Source organism: Eleutherodactylus coqui, chromosome 4, assembly GCF_035609145.1.
Source record: "Eleutherodactylus coqui strain aEleCoq1 chromosome 4, aEleCoq1.hap1, whole genome shotgun sequence".
NCBI classification, from domain to species: domain Eukaryota; kingdom Metazoa; phylum Chordata; class Amphibia; order Anura; family Eleutherodactylidae; genus Eleutherodactylus; species Eleutherodactylus coqui.
In genome coordinates this window covers 9,336,815-9,353,020 of record NC_089840.1, presented here as the reverse complement: position 1 = coordinate 9,353,020, position 16,206 = coordinate 9,336,815, and the positions used below count along the sequence as shown (strand labels likewise).

General features: G+C 42.8%; 1 protein-coding gene across 1 annotated transcript in view; it reads left to right on the top strand.

Moving 5' to 3' along the window:
* The first annotated feature begins 630 nt into the window (after positions 1-630).
* LOC136626437 (ribosome-binding protein 1-like) overlaps positions 631-16,206 on the top strand; it is a 68,455-nt gene continuing 52,879 nt past the window's right edge. Inside the window, exon 1 of the mRNA XM_066601505.1 lies at positions 631-724. Coding sequence (XP_066457602.1) covers positions 631-724 — 94 coding nt within the window. The remainder of the gene's footprint in view (positions 725-16,206) is intronic.

Genomic DNA, 16,206 nt, shown 5'->3' with positions numbered 1-16,206 from the left:
TGAGTGTGTAGGCTCGGTAATGTGTGGACGGGAGGGAAGCGATGTTCAGTGATGAGGTACCATGGAGAGCTTTGTGGGTGAGGGTAAGGAGTTGAATTGAGTTCTGTAGTGGTTGGGCAGCCAATGCAATGACTGGCATAGTGCAAGGGCATCTGAGAAGAGGCTGGACAGGAAGATGAGTCTAGCTGCGGCATTTAGTACGGATTAGAGAGGGGAGAGTCTGGGAAGGCCAATGAGCAGCGAGTTACAGTAGTTAAGCCGAGAGCGGATGAGGGCGACAATGAGTGTCTTTAGCGCGTCCGAGGTGAGAAACGGACGGATTTTTGCAATGTTCCTGAGGTGCAGGTGGCATGTTTGGGCCGGAGATTGGATGTGGGGGGTAAAGAAGAGGTCAGAATCTTCTTAGAATTAGCAAATTGCACTGGACAGTAATGGATATTTTCATTCCGATGACTTCACTTGCACTTTGCCGGACACGAGGACATCAAGAGAAATGGAGTAGTCTTCATTACAAACAAGCAGACCTCAAAGGCAGTAAAAAGTTCTATAGCAGTCAGTGATCGTATCATTGCTATCCGGATATGCGGTAAGCCAATGAACATCTCAGTCTTACAGGTCTATGCCCCAACGATGGATGCCGATGAGGAAACCATTGAAGATTTTTATGCCAACGTCCAGAAAACTCTAAACGAAGTTCCAAAGAAGGACATCATTTACATTATGGGTGACTTTGCTTCCAAAGTTGGCAGCCAGGCAGAAGCAACCGACAGGAAGATTTGGGCATGGGGAAAAAAATGAAGCCGGTGATCGCCTGGTACAATTCTGCCTGGAATATTGGCTCAGGATAACAAACACATGGTTTATGCAACCTAAACTGTACATGTGGACGTCACCCAATGGCCTCCATCGAAATCAGATTGATTACATCCTGTGTCACCATCGTTGACAAAGTTCAGTCATTGCAATGAAAACCTTTCCTGGTGCTGACTGTGCTGCTGATCATGAACTCCTTTCTGCTAAGATCAAATTCCGTAGCCAAACAACTAGCCAACAATAAAGCACCGGCATAGATAACATACCGGCAGAGCTAGTGCTGCCAGTACCAGTGAAAACCATCACAGTGCTGTGCCAGGCAGTCTGGGCATCCACACAATGGCCACAGGACTGGGAAAGATGTCTTCATCTCAATACCAAAGAAGGGTGACTCCCAAAATTGCCCCAACTACCAAACAATAGCCATCAGTCTGCATGCAAGCAGGATCCTTCTCAACATTACACAGGAAAGACTGAGATCAGCAGTTGAAGCGGCGCCCCCTGATGCGCAGGCAGGATTCCGGCGAGTACGCGGCACCTGCGACCAAATTGCAAACCTGCGATGGACCATGGAAAAAGCTCGAGAACAACAAAAGAATATCTACATGTGCTTCATCGACTACATTAAGGCCTTTGACTGCATCGCCCATGACTAGCTATGGCGCCCCCTACAAGAGCCTGGCATATCGGCACATCTAATCAAGCTGATAAAAATCACCTTACACCAATGAACCAGCCCCTGTAGGAATGCAGTATGGGGATACAGATTGGTTTTGGATCGGCAAAGGTGTCTAACAGGGCTGCATCCTCTCACCCTTCTTGTTTAACCTATATGTGAAAGTGATCATGCGGAAAATGGACCTAGACGAATTGGAAACCAGGGTGAGAATAGGTGGCAGAAACATCAACAATCTCCGTTATGCAGATGACACAACTCGAAGAAACAGAAACTGGTCTGAAGCTACTGATCTAGAAGATTAAAACTGAATTGGAAACAATGGGCCTCAACCTGAATGTAAAGAAGACCAAAATTATGACAACTGCAAAAATGGCCAAAATCAAATCACAAATAGACAATGAGGTCCTAGAATGTCTGCGAGACTTCATCTTCCTTGGTTTGAAAATTGACCAGTCTGGGGAATCTATGCCAGAGATAAAGCATAAGATAGGATTGGGCGAAGCGGGATGCTAAACATGGACAAATTTTGGAAAAGTAGGGATATTGGTATAGCTACTAAACGCAGGATAGTGCAAATCACTGTTATCCCCATAATCATGTATGGATGTGAGAGCTGGACTGCGAGGGAAGCTGATAGAAGGAGGATTGATGCACTGGAGCTGCTGGCGAAAGCTGCTGCGTACACCCTGGACGGCGAGAGGAACAAACAGAGAAGTCCTGAATCATATAAGACCTGATATATCAATGGAGGGCAAGATAACCAGGCTCTGACTCACGGAGGACAAGATAACCAGGCTCTGACTCACGGAGGACAAGATAACCAGGCTCTGACTCACGGAGGACAAGATAACCGGACTCAGACTCATGGAGGACAAGATGACCGGCTCAGACTAACTAATTTTGGCCATGTAATGCTGGCAGAGCCGCTAGAAAAATCTATAATGCTTGGACAGATCAGTGGCAAAAGAAGACCCGGCCACCAAAGAACACGATGGCGGATACTGTCAAAGTTGATACTGCCATGGATATTACACAACTGAAAGAAGCAAAATCGAAAAACTTGGAGGGAGCTCGCCTGTAGGGTCGCCAAGGGTTGTGAGTGCAAAAAAAAAGAATAAGTAAACTTGGAATCGGTGTAATCATACTGACCCACACAATACAGTTATCATGTCATTTTAGTGTGTAATCTGTGAAAACAAGACTCCCCAAAGATGGCGGAATTGTGTTTTTTTTAAAAAATAGCACTATTGAAAAATACTTGTCCTGCAAAAAACAACAAGCCCTCAATCAGCTTTGTCAATAGAGAAATAAAAGCGTTATGATTAAGGGGTTAATCAGTATACAAGATGACATTGTGGCTGGAAGCATCAAGAATTTATATTCAGGAAAAGTGAATGTCTGAGGTTAGTATCTCTTTAAAAACTGTAGACTGAAAGGGTTAACTCATTGACAATGCACAAAGGAATTATCAGATGGAGCTTTCAACTAATATTCACTTTGCTGTCTATAAAACTGCATATGAGGCAGGTTACTAAGCGCAGTCACTCGCCCTGGGGCGACTATACGGGTTCAGCTGGTTATTTAAGATTCTAGGCTTCAAGAGCCAAATGAAGTCCTGTATAATACTGATCCCGCACCTATTCCACTAATGCCCGGTCCGCCACTGCGCTTCACTTCCTGCTGAAGTAGTGAGAGCATCACTCATACCAGGGACATGTGACCACTGCAACAAACAAAGTGACTTATTGGAGACTGCAACATTATTTCTGATTTCTGCCTGATTCCTGGTACTGACCTGTGTCTGATTCACCCAGCTTTCCTGTCATCTCCTGTCCTGACCTCGGCTTATAATTTGACCATTTGATATGTGTGTTTGCTGTCTGCCCTCACCCTCTCTTTGTCTCACTGTTACACTGGAGCTGCATCTGTCCTGACCCTGGCTGGATATCTACGACAGTTCTGTCCAAAAGTATTAGGCAGTTGTGGAAAACTTGCTGCAAAGTAACGATGCTTTCATTATAAAAATGTTAATAGTTTTTTGGTCAGTTAACAAAATGAACAACAGAGAATGTAAATAATATCAGTATCTGAGGTGACTTCCCTTTGCCTTAAAAACAGCAATGGTTCTTCTCTGCACACAGCTTTTGAAGGATCTCGGCAGGGAGGTTGTTCCAGACATCTTGGAGAACTAAGCTCAGATCTTCCCTGGATGTCGGCTCGCTCAGATCCTTGTGTCTCTTCATGTAATCCCAGACAGACAGGATGATGTGAGATCCGGACTCTGTGGGGACATATCATTACTTCCATGACTCCTTCTTCTGAAGATCGTTCTTAATGACATTGGCTGGATGTTTGGGGTTACTGTCGTTCTGCAGAAAAAAAAATAGAGCCAATCAGATGATGCCTCTCTGATGGTTTTGCATAGTGGATAAGTGTCTGCCTATATTTCTCAGCATTGAGGACACCATTAATCCTCAATTCCATTCGCTGAAGTGCAGCCCTAAACTTGTAAGGTGCCTCCACCATGCTTCACTGCTGCCTGCAGACACTCATTATTGTACCGCTCTCCACCATGCTTCACTGCTGCCCTCAGACACTCATTATTGTACTGCTCTCCACCATGCTTCACTGCTGCCTGCAGACACTCATTATTATACCGCTCTCCACCATGCTTCACTGCTGCCTGCAGACACTCATTATTATACCGCTCTCCACCATGCTTCACTGCTGCCTGCAGACACTCATTATTATACCGCTCTCCACCATGCCCCACTGCTGCCTGCAGACACTCATTATTGTACTGCTCTCCACCATGCCCCACTGCTGCCTGCAGACACTCATTATTGTACTGCTCTCCACCATGCTCCACTGCTGTCTGCAGACACTCATTATTGTACTGCTCTCCTCCATGCTTCACTGCTACCTGCAGACACTCATTATTGTACCGCTCTCCACCATGCTTCACTGCTGCCTGCAGACACTCATTATTGTACCGCTCTCCACCATGCTTCACTGCTGCCTCCATACTCTTATTATTGTACCGCTCTTCTCCATGCTTCACTGCTGCCTGCAGACACTCAGTATTGTACCGCTCTCCTCCATGCTTCACTGCTGCCTCCATACTCTCATTATTGTACCACTCTCCTCCATGCTTCAATGCTGCCTGCAGACACTCATTATTGTACCGCTCTCCACCATGCTTCACTGCTGCCTGCAGACACTCATTATTATACTGCTCTCCACCATGCTCCACTGCTGCCTGCAGACACTCATTATTGTACTGCTCTCCACCATGCTTCACTGCGGCCTGCAGACACTCATTATTGCACTGCTCTCCTCCATGCTTCACTGCTGCCTGCAGACACTCATTATTGTACCACTCTTCAGCCCTTCACCAAACTGCCTTCTGTTACAGCCAGATATCTCACATTGTGACTCATCAACGCAGAGCACCTGCTGTCATTTTTCTGAACCCCCATTTCCTATGTTTTTGTGCACAGTTGAGCCACTTCACCTTCTTCTACGTTCTTCTACGTTGAATGTATGGCCATTTGGCTGCAATTCTTCCATGAAAACAATTTCTGGCCAGACTCCTTTATACAGTAGATGGGTGTACTTGGGTCTCACTGGTTTCTACCAGTTCTGGGCTGATGGCACTGCTGGACCTCTTCCAACGTCAAAGGGAAGTAGGCATGATGTGTCTTTCATTTGCTGTACTATTTCCTTGGTCGACTACCGCATCTACTGTCCTCAGTGTTGTCCTCTTTGTCCTCTTTGTGCTTCTTTAAAAGAGCTTGAACAGCACACCGTAAACCCCAGTACGCTTTGAAATCTTTCCCTGGTAGAGACTTTGCTAATGCAGTATAATTACCTTGCATCTTGTTGTTGTGCATTTGAACCAAGACTACTTTCGGGGTAATAACCTGAAGGTTTCTCTAGCTGGAGACCATATCCCACTTGGGAGTGTTATTCCTCTTTCACACAAGTGACCCACCTTCATGCTGGCCGCATCACGGGTGAAAATTGTGTGAATGAATAATAGCCCCGATCAAGTCCTGAGCGTTTGGTGTGTTTTCTCATTCTTTCACACTGGCGGCTGTGGCATATTAGCAAAAATATACGCTGCAGCGAGGAAATCCCTTGGTCGGCATAAATCCTCGGAATGACTTCTAATAGTTAAATAGAGCTAACTGTAATCTTTTTCCAGCATTGGATGCTGCTAAACTCCCTCCCCCTCCCTTTTTTTCAGCTCTCATAGGAGTCTATGGGAGCTTCTAGCATATATCGGCAAAAAGATAGGGCAAGACCTATCTTTTCCGTCAGCGTATAAAATCGGTTGTCATTTTCGGTTGGCGATGTCCTATTATTTTATCATGGCTAAATTAGCCACGTAGAAAACACTCTTGTGAATAAGACCTTAAAATGTGAAAACCAAGGTGCTGTCCTTAGTAGCCCAGAGCCAAATCGGCCATTGGTAGGTCATTGGTCTTCCATGGACATCAGCTATGTTGGTCAATGGACTAATATGGAACAGCTGGTTATATGCTGTGCTGTGACTTCCTGCTGTGCTGGAAGCAGAGAGAGCTTATTCATTCAGTTTCTAGAGAGAGTTGTAACATGCAGATGCCGCCCATTTAGGATGGACCCCTGAATATTACAGTAGATGATATCTACCCAGCGATCACATGATAGAAACTGGAAGGAACAACGTATGAAAATAACTCTGTGTGATGACAAATGTTTACCTGAGGATGAAATGTCACAAATATTCTGCCTCTGGTGACAGGTACAGTAATGGTAGAGACATGTTCAGCGCGGCTCGCACCAATTAATGATTAGTTTTGTCCTTTCTGACACGTGTTACTTACTGGAAGTGTCAGGATTACGAGCCGCCTTATTTATTTATATATGTGCCGTACAGTATGTGTCGTATTAACTCTATGAGGTCTGTATGTATTTGTGCACAGTATCTAGATACATATTATAGATACAATGGTGTCGGTCAGAGGGGTTAGATGAGGTCACGAGTGATCAGTCAGTTCCTAAATCTGAAGTGCTGGAAGCAGGAAAATTTACATATATAAGGATCTGATCTAAGGATACAAGGGCCAAATTACCATGTGAAGATAACCTTTTTAGCAATCTAGTTCATGGGAAAGTCTTGCAAACAAGCAGGAAAGGTGTGACAAGTCAATGTCTGCATGGCACAGTGGGCAGTCGCTCTAGTCTATTCAACTAGAAGCCCTCGTGGCCCAACCCAGGACCGTTGCAGCTGCCCATTTGGCCAATTCACAAGTGGTAAGATGTCAGACAGGGCTGAGTGAGATCATACCACTTGTGTTTTTGTTTGTACTTGGTGGGCGCCGAGTGGGATTGGGGCATGGATGGCACTCCTCCGACCTCTGCACAAATTGACATTGCACTGCCCAATGTAACCAGTGGCAGGCGACAGCTGTATGGGGGAACAATGGAGCCTGTCAGTGCTGACTGTGAGTTCACGTACCTGCGTGTGCGTCTGTGCGGCGCTGGCCAGGGTGGTGAGGCCCCCCAGGGGATTCCCCAGTGTCCCATTCCGAGCCTGCATCGGATCCAGTATTCTACTCTTGTCCACTGACTGTCGGGTATTATAACTGAGCCCCATTCATTTGAATAAAGACAACGTGCACTACCAGACACATCCTATGGACAGGTGTGGCGCTTTTTCTGAAAGAAGGCAGCCATGTCTTTCTAATCTCCTACAAATACAGCAGTTCCATGTAAAATCACATTGTTATATCACAATCAGTTGTCACATGTTACAAACTCAACTCTGCTACATATATTAAATGACCGATTTATTAAAGACCCCATCTAGGATCACATTGGACCTCCATCCTTCAGAACCGCAGCAATTTATAATGATGTAGATTCCACTGGATGGTTAAATAATTTTTTTGGAATATCGGCCCCTGCGGACAGGAAGCTTCTTGTAGTTGCTGCAGATTAGATGGAGGTCTGACATGTTCTGACAGTCTGACAGGAAGGGGTCAGCGATTCATGCTGCTTGTGCCAAATTCTGACCTCCCGTCAGCGACAGAAATCTGGACCCATCTGACCAGGAGATGTTTCTCCGCTGCTCAGGGACACAAGTTTGCCCACTGGAGTGTCTCCTTTCCATTTCTCTTAGACACAATGGCGCAGGGACTCGTCGTCCGCTGTTATATTCCAGCCGTGTGGAGGAACGGCGAGTTGTGCATTCGGACACGTTAGTTGGAGCTCCAGCATTGTAGTCAGCCGACTGTGCAGCGCCTGTTCCTCAGAACGATTCTGGACATCCTCCTCCAACCCCTTCTGGTGACGAGTTGTTTCCATCCACAGAATCTGCTTTCGCTGGATGTTTTCCTCGCCTTTCTTGGTATATTCTCGACACCATTACAGGAGGGAAAAAACACACAGTTGGCAGTGATCCCCCGGCTAGTCTAGCACCGATGACCTGGCCTCGTTGGAAATCGCTCAGATCGCTGGATTTTCCTATCTAATATGGATTCATGCTTGTAACGTGATTTTATGCTGCACTCCGGGGTCACAGAGATAATTTTTATACGGGTAAGCACCAATTGTGAAATTGCGTGGGCTCTGATAAAGGGTCAGGGGGCTCTGATAAAGGGTCAGGGGGCTCTGATAAAGGGTCAAGGGGCTCTGATAACGGGGTCAGGAGGCTCTGATAAAGGGTCAGGGGGCTCTGATAAAGGGTCAGGGGGCTCTGATAAAGGGTCAGGGGGCTCTGATAAAAGGGCCATTCAATGTATCCTCTTTGCATTATGTGTAATATTTATCTCATACACAAGACAAACACATGTTAACAACTCAGCAGGCTCTAGCAGTGCATCAGGTTGTTGTCATCCTATGGCACAGCACATTAATGTTAATTCTATGTGGTAATTAGCAGGGATTATGTCACAGTTCAGTAATTTATCCCATTGTCTGCTGCACGTGACTGGGTTTATAAATTTGTCGGCTCCAGGCAAGTATTCTACACTGATACACAAGAAGTCAGACCGTCAGCTCCTCATCTGCTCAGAGAGTCCCCGTCTCCTTCAAGGAAGATGTCTTGGTTTTTGGTTCAGATCATTGGGATCATCTGCGGAGGTGTTGGCATGGTGCTAACCTGGATCATTACAATCATGCCTCAGTGGAGACTGTCTGTCTTGGCTGAACACAATGGAATTAACGGTCGGATCGACGGCTACTGGATCAGCCGCTGGGATGGCTTGTGGAACACCTGCGTTAATCAAAATAGACTGTCCATGCAATGCACCAGCTATGAGTCCCAGGTATCCCTGACCATGGACTTAAAGTCTGGAAGGATCTTGATGAGCTTTGCTCTTACGATGACATTTCTTGCCTTCATCTTCTCCGTTGTGAGTGTTCTGATGCACAGGTGCCATGAAGATCGCCATAAAGACGGACGGGTGACAAGGCACTGTATGCGACTGACCGCTGGGATCCTCTATATTTTGAGCACCATCCTCATCCTTATTCCTGTTACTTGGACCACTACTAACATCCTCAGAAAAGCATATGATGCTGCCGTGTGTCGCGGGGCAGTGAGGATAGAGATGGGAGAAGCCCTCTTCTTGGCATGGCCTGCCATCGCCTTAATCCTGGTTGCAGGAATTATTTTATGCTGTCGTTGCACATGTACACCGCCATGTTTGAGCAACCTCAGTGAACGTGACTATAGACCACCACGAGAGGTAGAGATGGTCGGTATGCCAAATTGTTCCGGTGTTCATAGACCACCTCGGGAGACAGAGATGGTCGGTATGACAAGTAATTCATGCGAACGACCGATCTACAATCACAGAAGTGAATACATATAGACAATGATGGACTCTCTGCTATAAAAGAACTTTATAAGGATCCAATCGATCCTGCAGTCTCCGGGACCAGTTTTGAAGGTTACTAGACAGTATTAAATATTGTTGTTATTATAGCGCTTTATATGAAGACTGTGCATGTTGCTCATGACGGGATTCACATCCTTTTTTACCTTTGATGGACAGCACTACTCTTGTTCATGTGCTGGTATTGCAGAATTTCCTTCAACAGAGCTGAGCTGCAGTACCAGACATGACCTATAGACAAGAGTGGCACTGTTTTTAGGAAGAAAAAAATCATTTTCTTTAATCTTGACCAGTTTGCTGTTGGCAAGGTATGGGATGTTAAGTGTAAATGTACTGAGATATGCTTACTGAGCTACATTAATCCATAGTAATTATTGTTGTTAGTGGTCACTATGTATTATAGTACTGTATACTACCATGTTGGTAAAGGGGTTTTGTCAAACATCTCAGTGGCTATGGGCTCTCAAAAGGGGCATAACTATAGTAGATGCAGAGGTGCAGTTGCACCCAGACCCTTGAGTTTCGAGGGTCCATAAGGTCTCTCTTCTCCATAGAATGAGACCAGTACTATAAATGAAGGATTATAGTTGGGGGGCCATGTTACAGATTTAGCATTGGGGCCCAGCAGGTAGAGGTTATGCCTCTGGTCCTCCAGTATAGGTTGCCATATTGCTAATTGATTCCAATGCAGAGAGGGCCCGGCACTGCTATTTTCCAATAGGTATTTTCTGGCCTATAAAGGTTTTTTTGAAGTCCCTTTAAAGATTCCCTAGAAGGGAGGGATCTCCCCTGGTATGGAAGGCTTCAAGTAATCCAGTTTCACAGTGTAGAGTTTAAAGAAAGTTTATTTAGTATAAGTATTACTGATAAAGGAACTTTAAGAAGGAAAAAAGGAGTAAGAAATGAAAATACGGACCAAAATATAGCAAGAACATCTCTTGTAGCCAAAGTTTCAAAGCAAGGAGGAGGAAAGGAGAGACTGGTAAGCAATCCCTGCAGTCTCCTTTTAGGTTACCTGCCATGGAGGATGTGCCCGCATTCTCCACCAAATGGATATTGATTATTTTTTTTGTCATACGCTTTTATTAGCAAGAGCCGCAACACAGTCATCTGTTGAAATCCAGTAATGCTTCATTTTCACTTCAGCATAAAGGTATCATTACACGGGGCGATTATTGCCTGAATAATTGCTGGAAACAGTGAATTCAGGCAATAGTTGTTCTATGTACATACAGCAACTGACAGGGCACCGAGCGAGATCACAGGCACACTGTGTGGGAACTTGACAACAAATGATCAACTTCCCCACAGCTCCCCCGCAGGTGAACTGAAACATTACACGGTACCCATGGAAATCGAGGAACAACTCGTGACTATGCTGGGCCCTCCATAAAGAGAAACAATTATACAACAGGTTCCCTACTCAGAAGCCCCATATATTAGCCTACAGATCTTTCTCTTTCAGGCTTATACATGGAGGTCTCAAATAGAGAACTTTCTATATTCATTTTTGGGAGGTAGTGGGAAACATTGTGGACATGTTTCTTCTGGATATTTATCTGAATTGTATATGATGGCAGAAAATCTTATAAGAAATCCTTTGTAAGTTCGGAAATGTCACTCAATTTGATGATTTCCTTTAAAGATGAAGATTCCTTTGTGCCTTTTGTATGTTGGATACTAATGTAAGATGACACATTCACAGACCATACATATTGTCAATGTGCTTTTTTCCTGACTTTCTAAATGCCGTATAAAAGAGCTTAAAATGGGATTTCATCCTGACGATTATTGCATTAATTTATTTTAAAAAAAGGACCATTTTTGGTTTATATTTTGGACAAATTAAAAAGATTTATAAACTTGGAATGAACTTTGTGATTTCCTTAATGAGAACACCTTGCTTAGATTTGCTTCTGCTCCATATTATGTTCTGATGCGCCAAGCTTTTATTTAATCATAATTATTTAATAGCATTCATGGCAGTTTATAGACATAATGAATAAAAACACAACATTTACCAAAGGTTGGGACAAAAGAAAAGAAAAAAGGCCTAAATACTCTCAGAAAGGTCTGCTGGCTTCAAAAGACTCCATAATAAGACCCTCCATATTATTAATATAATCTTTCTATATATCACGCCAACATATTCTGCAGCAGTTTACAATTAGGAAATGTTGTTCTTCAGGTCTTTTAGGGTCTTTTTTTGGTGAGTGGGAGCACTATGAGAAGAGATAGATAGATAGATAGATAGGAGATAGATAGGAGATAGATAGATAGATAGATAGATAGATAGATAGATAGATAGATATGAGGTAGATAGATAGATAGATAGATATGAGATAGATAGATAGATAGATAGATAGGAGATAGATAGATATGAGATAGATAGATAGATGATAGATAGATATGAGATAGATAGATAGTAGATAGATAGATAGATAGATAGATAGATAGATAGATATGAGATAGATAGATATGAGATAGATAGATAGATATGAGATAGATAGATGGATAGATATGAGATAGATAGATAGATAGATATGAGATAGATAGATAGATAGATAGATAGATAGATAGATAGATAGATATGAGATAGATAGATAGATATGAGATAGATAGATGGATAGATATGAGATAGATAGATAGATAGATAGATAGATATGAGATAGATAGATAGATAGATAGATAGATAGATAGATAGATGGATAGATATGAGATAGATAGATAGATAGATAGATAGATAGATAGATAGATAGATAGATAGATAGATATGAGATAGATAGATAGAATAGCTACTTTATTAGAACCCGCCAGTACTTTTTTTATTATTTCACCAACGGTAATTCTTCCCGTGAACCCGGAGTGCAACATAAAATAACGTGACAAGTTTTCCGTGGATCAGTTTCAGTGTGAATCCACATTAGATGGGAAAATCCAGCGATCTGAGTGACTTCCAATGAGGCCGGTCATCGGTGCTAGACTAGCCGGAGCTGGGATTTCACCGCCAACTGTATGGTTTTTTTTTCATATAACGGTGTGCAGAGTTTACAGAGAATAGTGTGATCGAGGAAAAACATCCCGGTATGAAAGTGGTCATTGATAGGGGTCAGAGGAGGATGTCAAGAATTGTTCTGACCAACAGGTGCTGCAGTCAGACGAATACAATGCTGGTGCTCCAAATAATGTGTCCAAACACACAACTCGCATTTCTTTAGCACAGATGAGATATAACAGAAGATGAACAGTTCCAGGGCCATTGTGTAAGGGTATTTTCCCACCTAGTGGAATCTATGTCGTGACACATTGATGCAGTTCTGAAGACCAAAGGAGATCCAACGTGCTACTAGATGGACTCTAATAAAGTGATCATTCACAGATGGCCACTTGTTATTCATGGGTTAATACAGTTTAGTCCGAAGCTCATGAAAACAGCATGTACTGGACTGAACTAGCTTTCTTAGATGGGCCTTGAGCGTTTTTCTGGAGACCATATTTGATCATCGTATCCACATCCCTTACTCTAATCAATATACAGTAGTTGATGTATGCACACCTGACATTATCTTTTCATTCATCAGTATTATACTTTTGCAATGATTTGCTACTTTTCTACCACAGTAAGATGTAACTTAGGGTGTTGCCCCCTGTGATTGGACCGCTATACTTTTCTTTGTTCTACTTTTTGCAATACAAACTCCTGTAAACGAGCTACTTCTTTTAGAAGGGCTTTGAAAGAACACTTAAATGCTCCACATTGTGCTCTTTTCCGGCGCACCATGCTGACAATTGGACATTCTTGAACTAAATGGAAGGATCACTGCAACACACGCGATACATTATAATGCTAACCCCCCGGTCAGCACATTTCAGCAACCCTCCATACACCCAGAGGAGGACATGAAAAGATCTCTCTTGACTTACAGTACAAAGCTACAGCTGAACACAAAGGTACCAGGGTGCTAAATGATATGCGCCATCTATTTACTTTCAGATGGATGTCATATAGTACTGAGGATCCCGAGTCTCAGAGGGATCTGTGCTTGGAATAGCGGTACACATACACAGTGGTCATCGGCTTTTCATATCACAACATCTCCCGAAAGAGTTGGCTTTAAAGTTGAGTGAGCGGCTGTAGATGAAGCTTGGAGACAAGTCCTGAGTACGTCACATCGCTGCACTATATCCGCCGTGTGCTGCTGACAAACAATGCACTTGTTTTATTTAATTGGCCCTATAAAATAGCAGAAACAATAGTAATAATTATGGTGCATACTTGGAATTGCGGAAATAGTCTTCAGGGATTGTGTTATTGTTCCATCAGGAAGGAAACATGGAATGCTGAAGGAACTGCTGAATGTTTTTTTGTGTTTTGGGGGGCATTATTATTACCAAGTGCCACTACTTAGGGCATTTTTACTATTTGGACCACTCTTACTATGGGAGCCACTAATTAGGGCTTTGTTACTATTGGGTACATGTAATATAAAGAGATGGATAAAGTGTCCCCCCAGCTGTCCAGTATCAATCACCTTCCTTTCAGGACACTAGTTGAGTTGACATCTTTTCCTCTTGTATTTGCCCTTACTAGATGAGATGATAGAAAGATAGATAGATAGATAGATAGATAGATAGATAGATAGATAATGAGATAGATAGATAGATAGATAGATATGAGATAGATAGATTGATAGATATGAGATAGATGGATAGATAGATAGATAGATAGATAGATAGATAGATAGATAGATAGATAGATAGGGGATAGATAGATATGAGATAGATAGATGGATAGATAGATAGATAGATAGATAGATAGATAGATAGATAGATAGATAGATAGATATGAGATAGATAGATAGATAGATAGGAGATAGATGGATAGATAGATAGATAGATAGATATGGGATAGATAGATAGATAGATAGATAGATAGATAGATAGATAGATAGGGGATAGATAGATATGAGATAGATAGATAAATAGATAGATAGATAGATATGAGATAGATAGATAGATAGATAGATATGAGATAGATAGATAGATAGATAGATAGATAGATAGGGGATAGATAAATATGAGATAGATAGATAAATAGATAGATATATATGAGATAGATAGATAGATAGATAGATAGATAGATAGATAGGAGATAGATAGATATGAGATAGATAGATAGATATGAGACAGATAGATGATAGATATGAGATAGATAGATAGATATTAGATAGATAGATATGAGATAGATAGATAGATAGATATGAGATAGATAGGTAGATAGATATTAGATAGATAGATAGATAGATAGACAGATAGATAGATATGAGATAGATAGACAGATAGATAGATATGAGATAGATAGATAGATAGATAGATAGGAGATAGATAGATAGATAGGAGATAGATAGATAGATAGATAGATAGATAGGAGATAGATAGATAGGAGATAGATAGATAGGAGATAGATAGATATGAGATAGATAGATAGATAGATAGATAGATAGATAGATATGAGATAGATAGATAGATAGATAGATAGATAGGAGATAGATAGATAGGAGATAGATAAAGATATGAGATTGTGATGTGGAGGCTGTAGCCTGTCAGACATTCTGTGTGTGTCTCCCATGCAGTATGATGCAGCTACCCTAGTCCCACATGGTTTTGCAACGCTGCTGTGTAGCTTGTAGGTGGAAGGGCTAAATGCTTTTCCGCATCTAGGAAAGCTGAGTATTGAAAAGAGCTTTGAAGAAGACTTCAAAAAGCCTGTCACGTCCCCCAGGGGGGTCTGTGATGTCCTTGCTAAACCAGAGCTAGCAAATGTTTATGTTAGGAGATAAGGACAGAGACAGGTTTCACACCCCAGTACCCCCCCCCCCCCCCATCCCCCCACTGGTCCAACTGGCCACAGCCAGACCTGATAACTTTTTGGAGCCAAAATTTAAACAAAGAGACTTTGCTCTGGACAAAAGAAAAAGTGTAATTTGGAAAGTATGACTATTCTGTACGTTGCAGCCCGCCCACAATATTTTGTGAAATGTCACATCACCACAAATAAGATGCAGGGACTCCCATCTTTGGGGGATACTCAGAAACCTAGAACAGCATATCTGGCAGAGGATATACCCGAGGATACTGGTGTGTAGACTGTAGTGCATAGGTAAAAGCATGACTGAAAACATGCCGGGCCAATATGTTCGATCCGCCAACCTCATGTGGAGAAATGACCGGAAGTAGGGAATTGTGATTTTTCAGAGTGCCCACAAACCCAACCCTCCCTTCTCTGTGTGACCTCAGAGGGGGCGGGGAAAAGGGATCCTTTAAAATGTGGGACCCCACAGGCCCCAAGTTATCAGCCCCTCGGAGGTCCCGATACATGAGGACCGCCCAGTTGTAACTCTGTGAGACTCAGCGCACAAGGATGGTAACACTTACTTTAGTCCATGTTGTTTTTGCTGTCTGTGATACATATGTATTTCTGTTGCTGATTATCTTGTAACATCATTTTTGTATTTTTCTGTCAATAAGCACGGCTACTTTTTCAGAATTAAACTTTCAATTAATTAGTGAACCTCATCCGTGTTAACATGAAATCATATCTCTAAAGACATCATTGTGTGTAATTAGCATTCGGGTCCAACGCCCTTCGACGTTGGTGGTGGCAGCATGTATTGTGTGAGCATTGTACAGCTCTGGAGTGTGCTAGAATGGCCTGGTGGATGGTTTGAGCTTTTGCTTCTCCTGCGTGCAGAAGCCTGGGAAAGCTGGGTACAAATCAGCCAGTATTCTAATGACTTCAAGCTTACAATCTCAGCTGTATTGGGCACA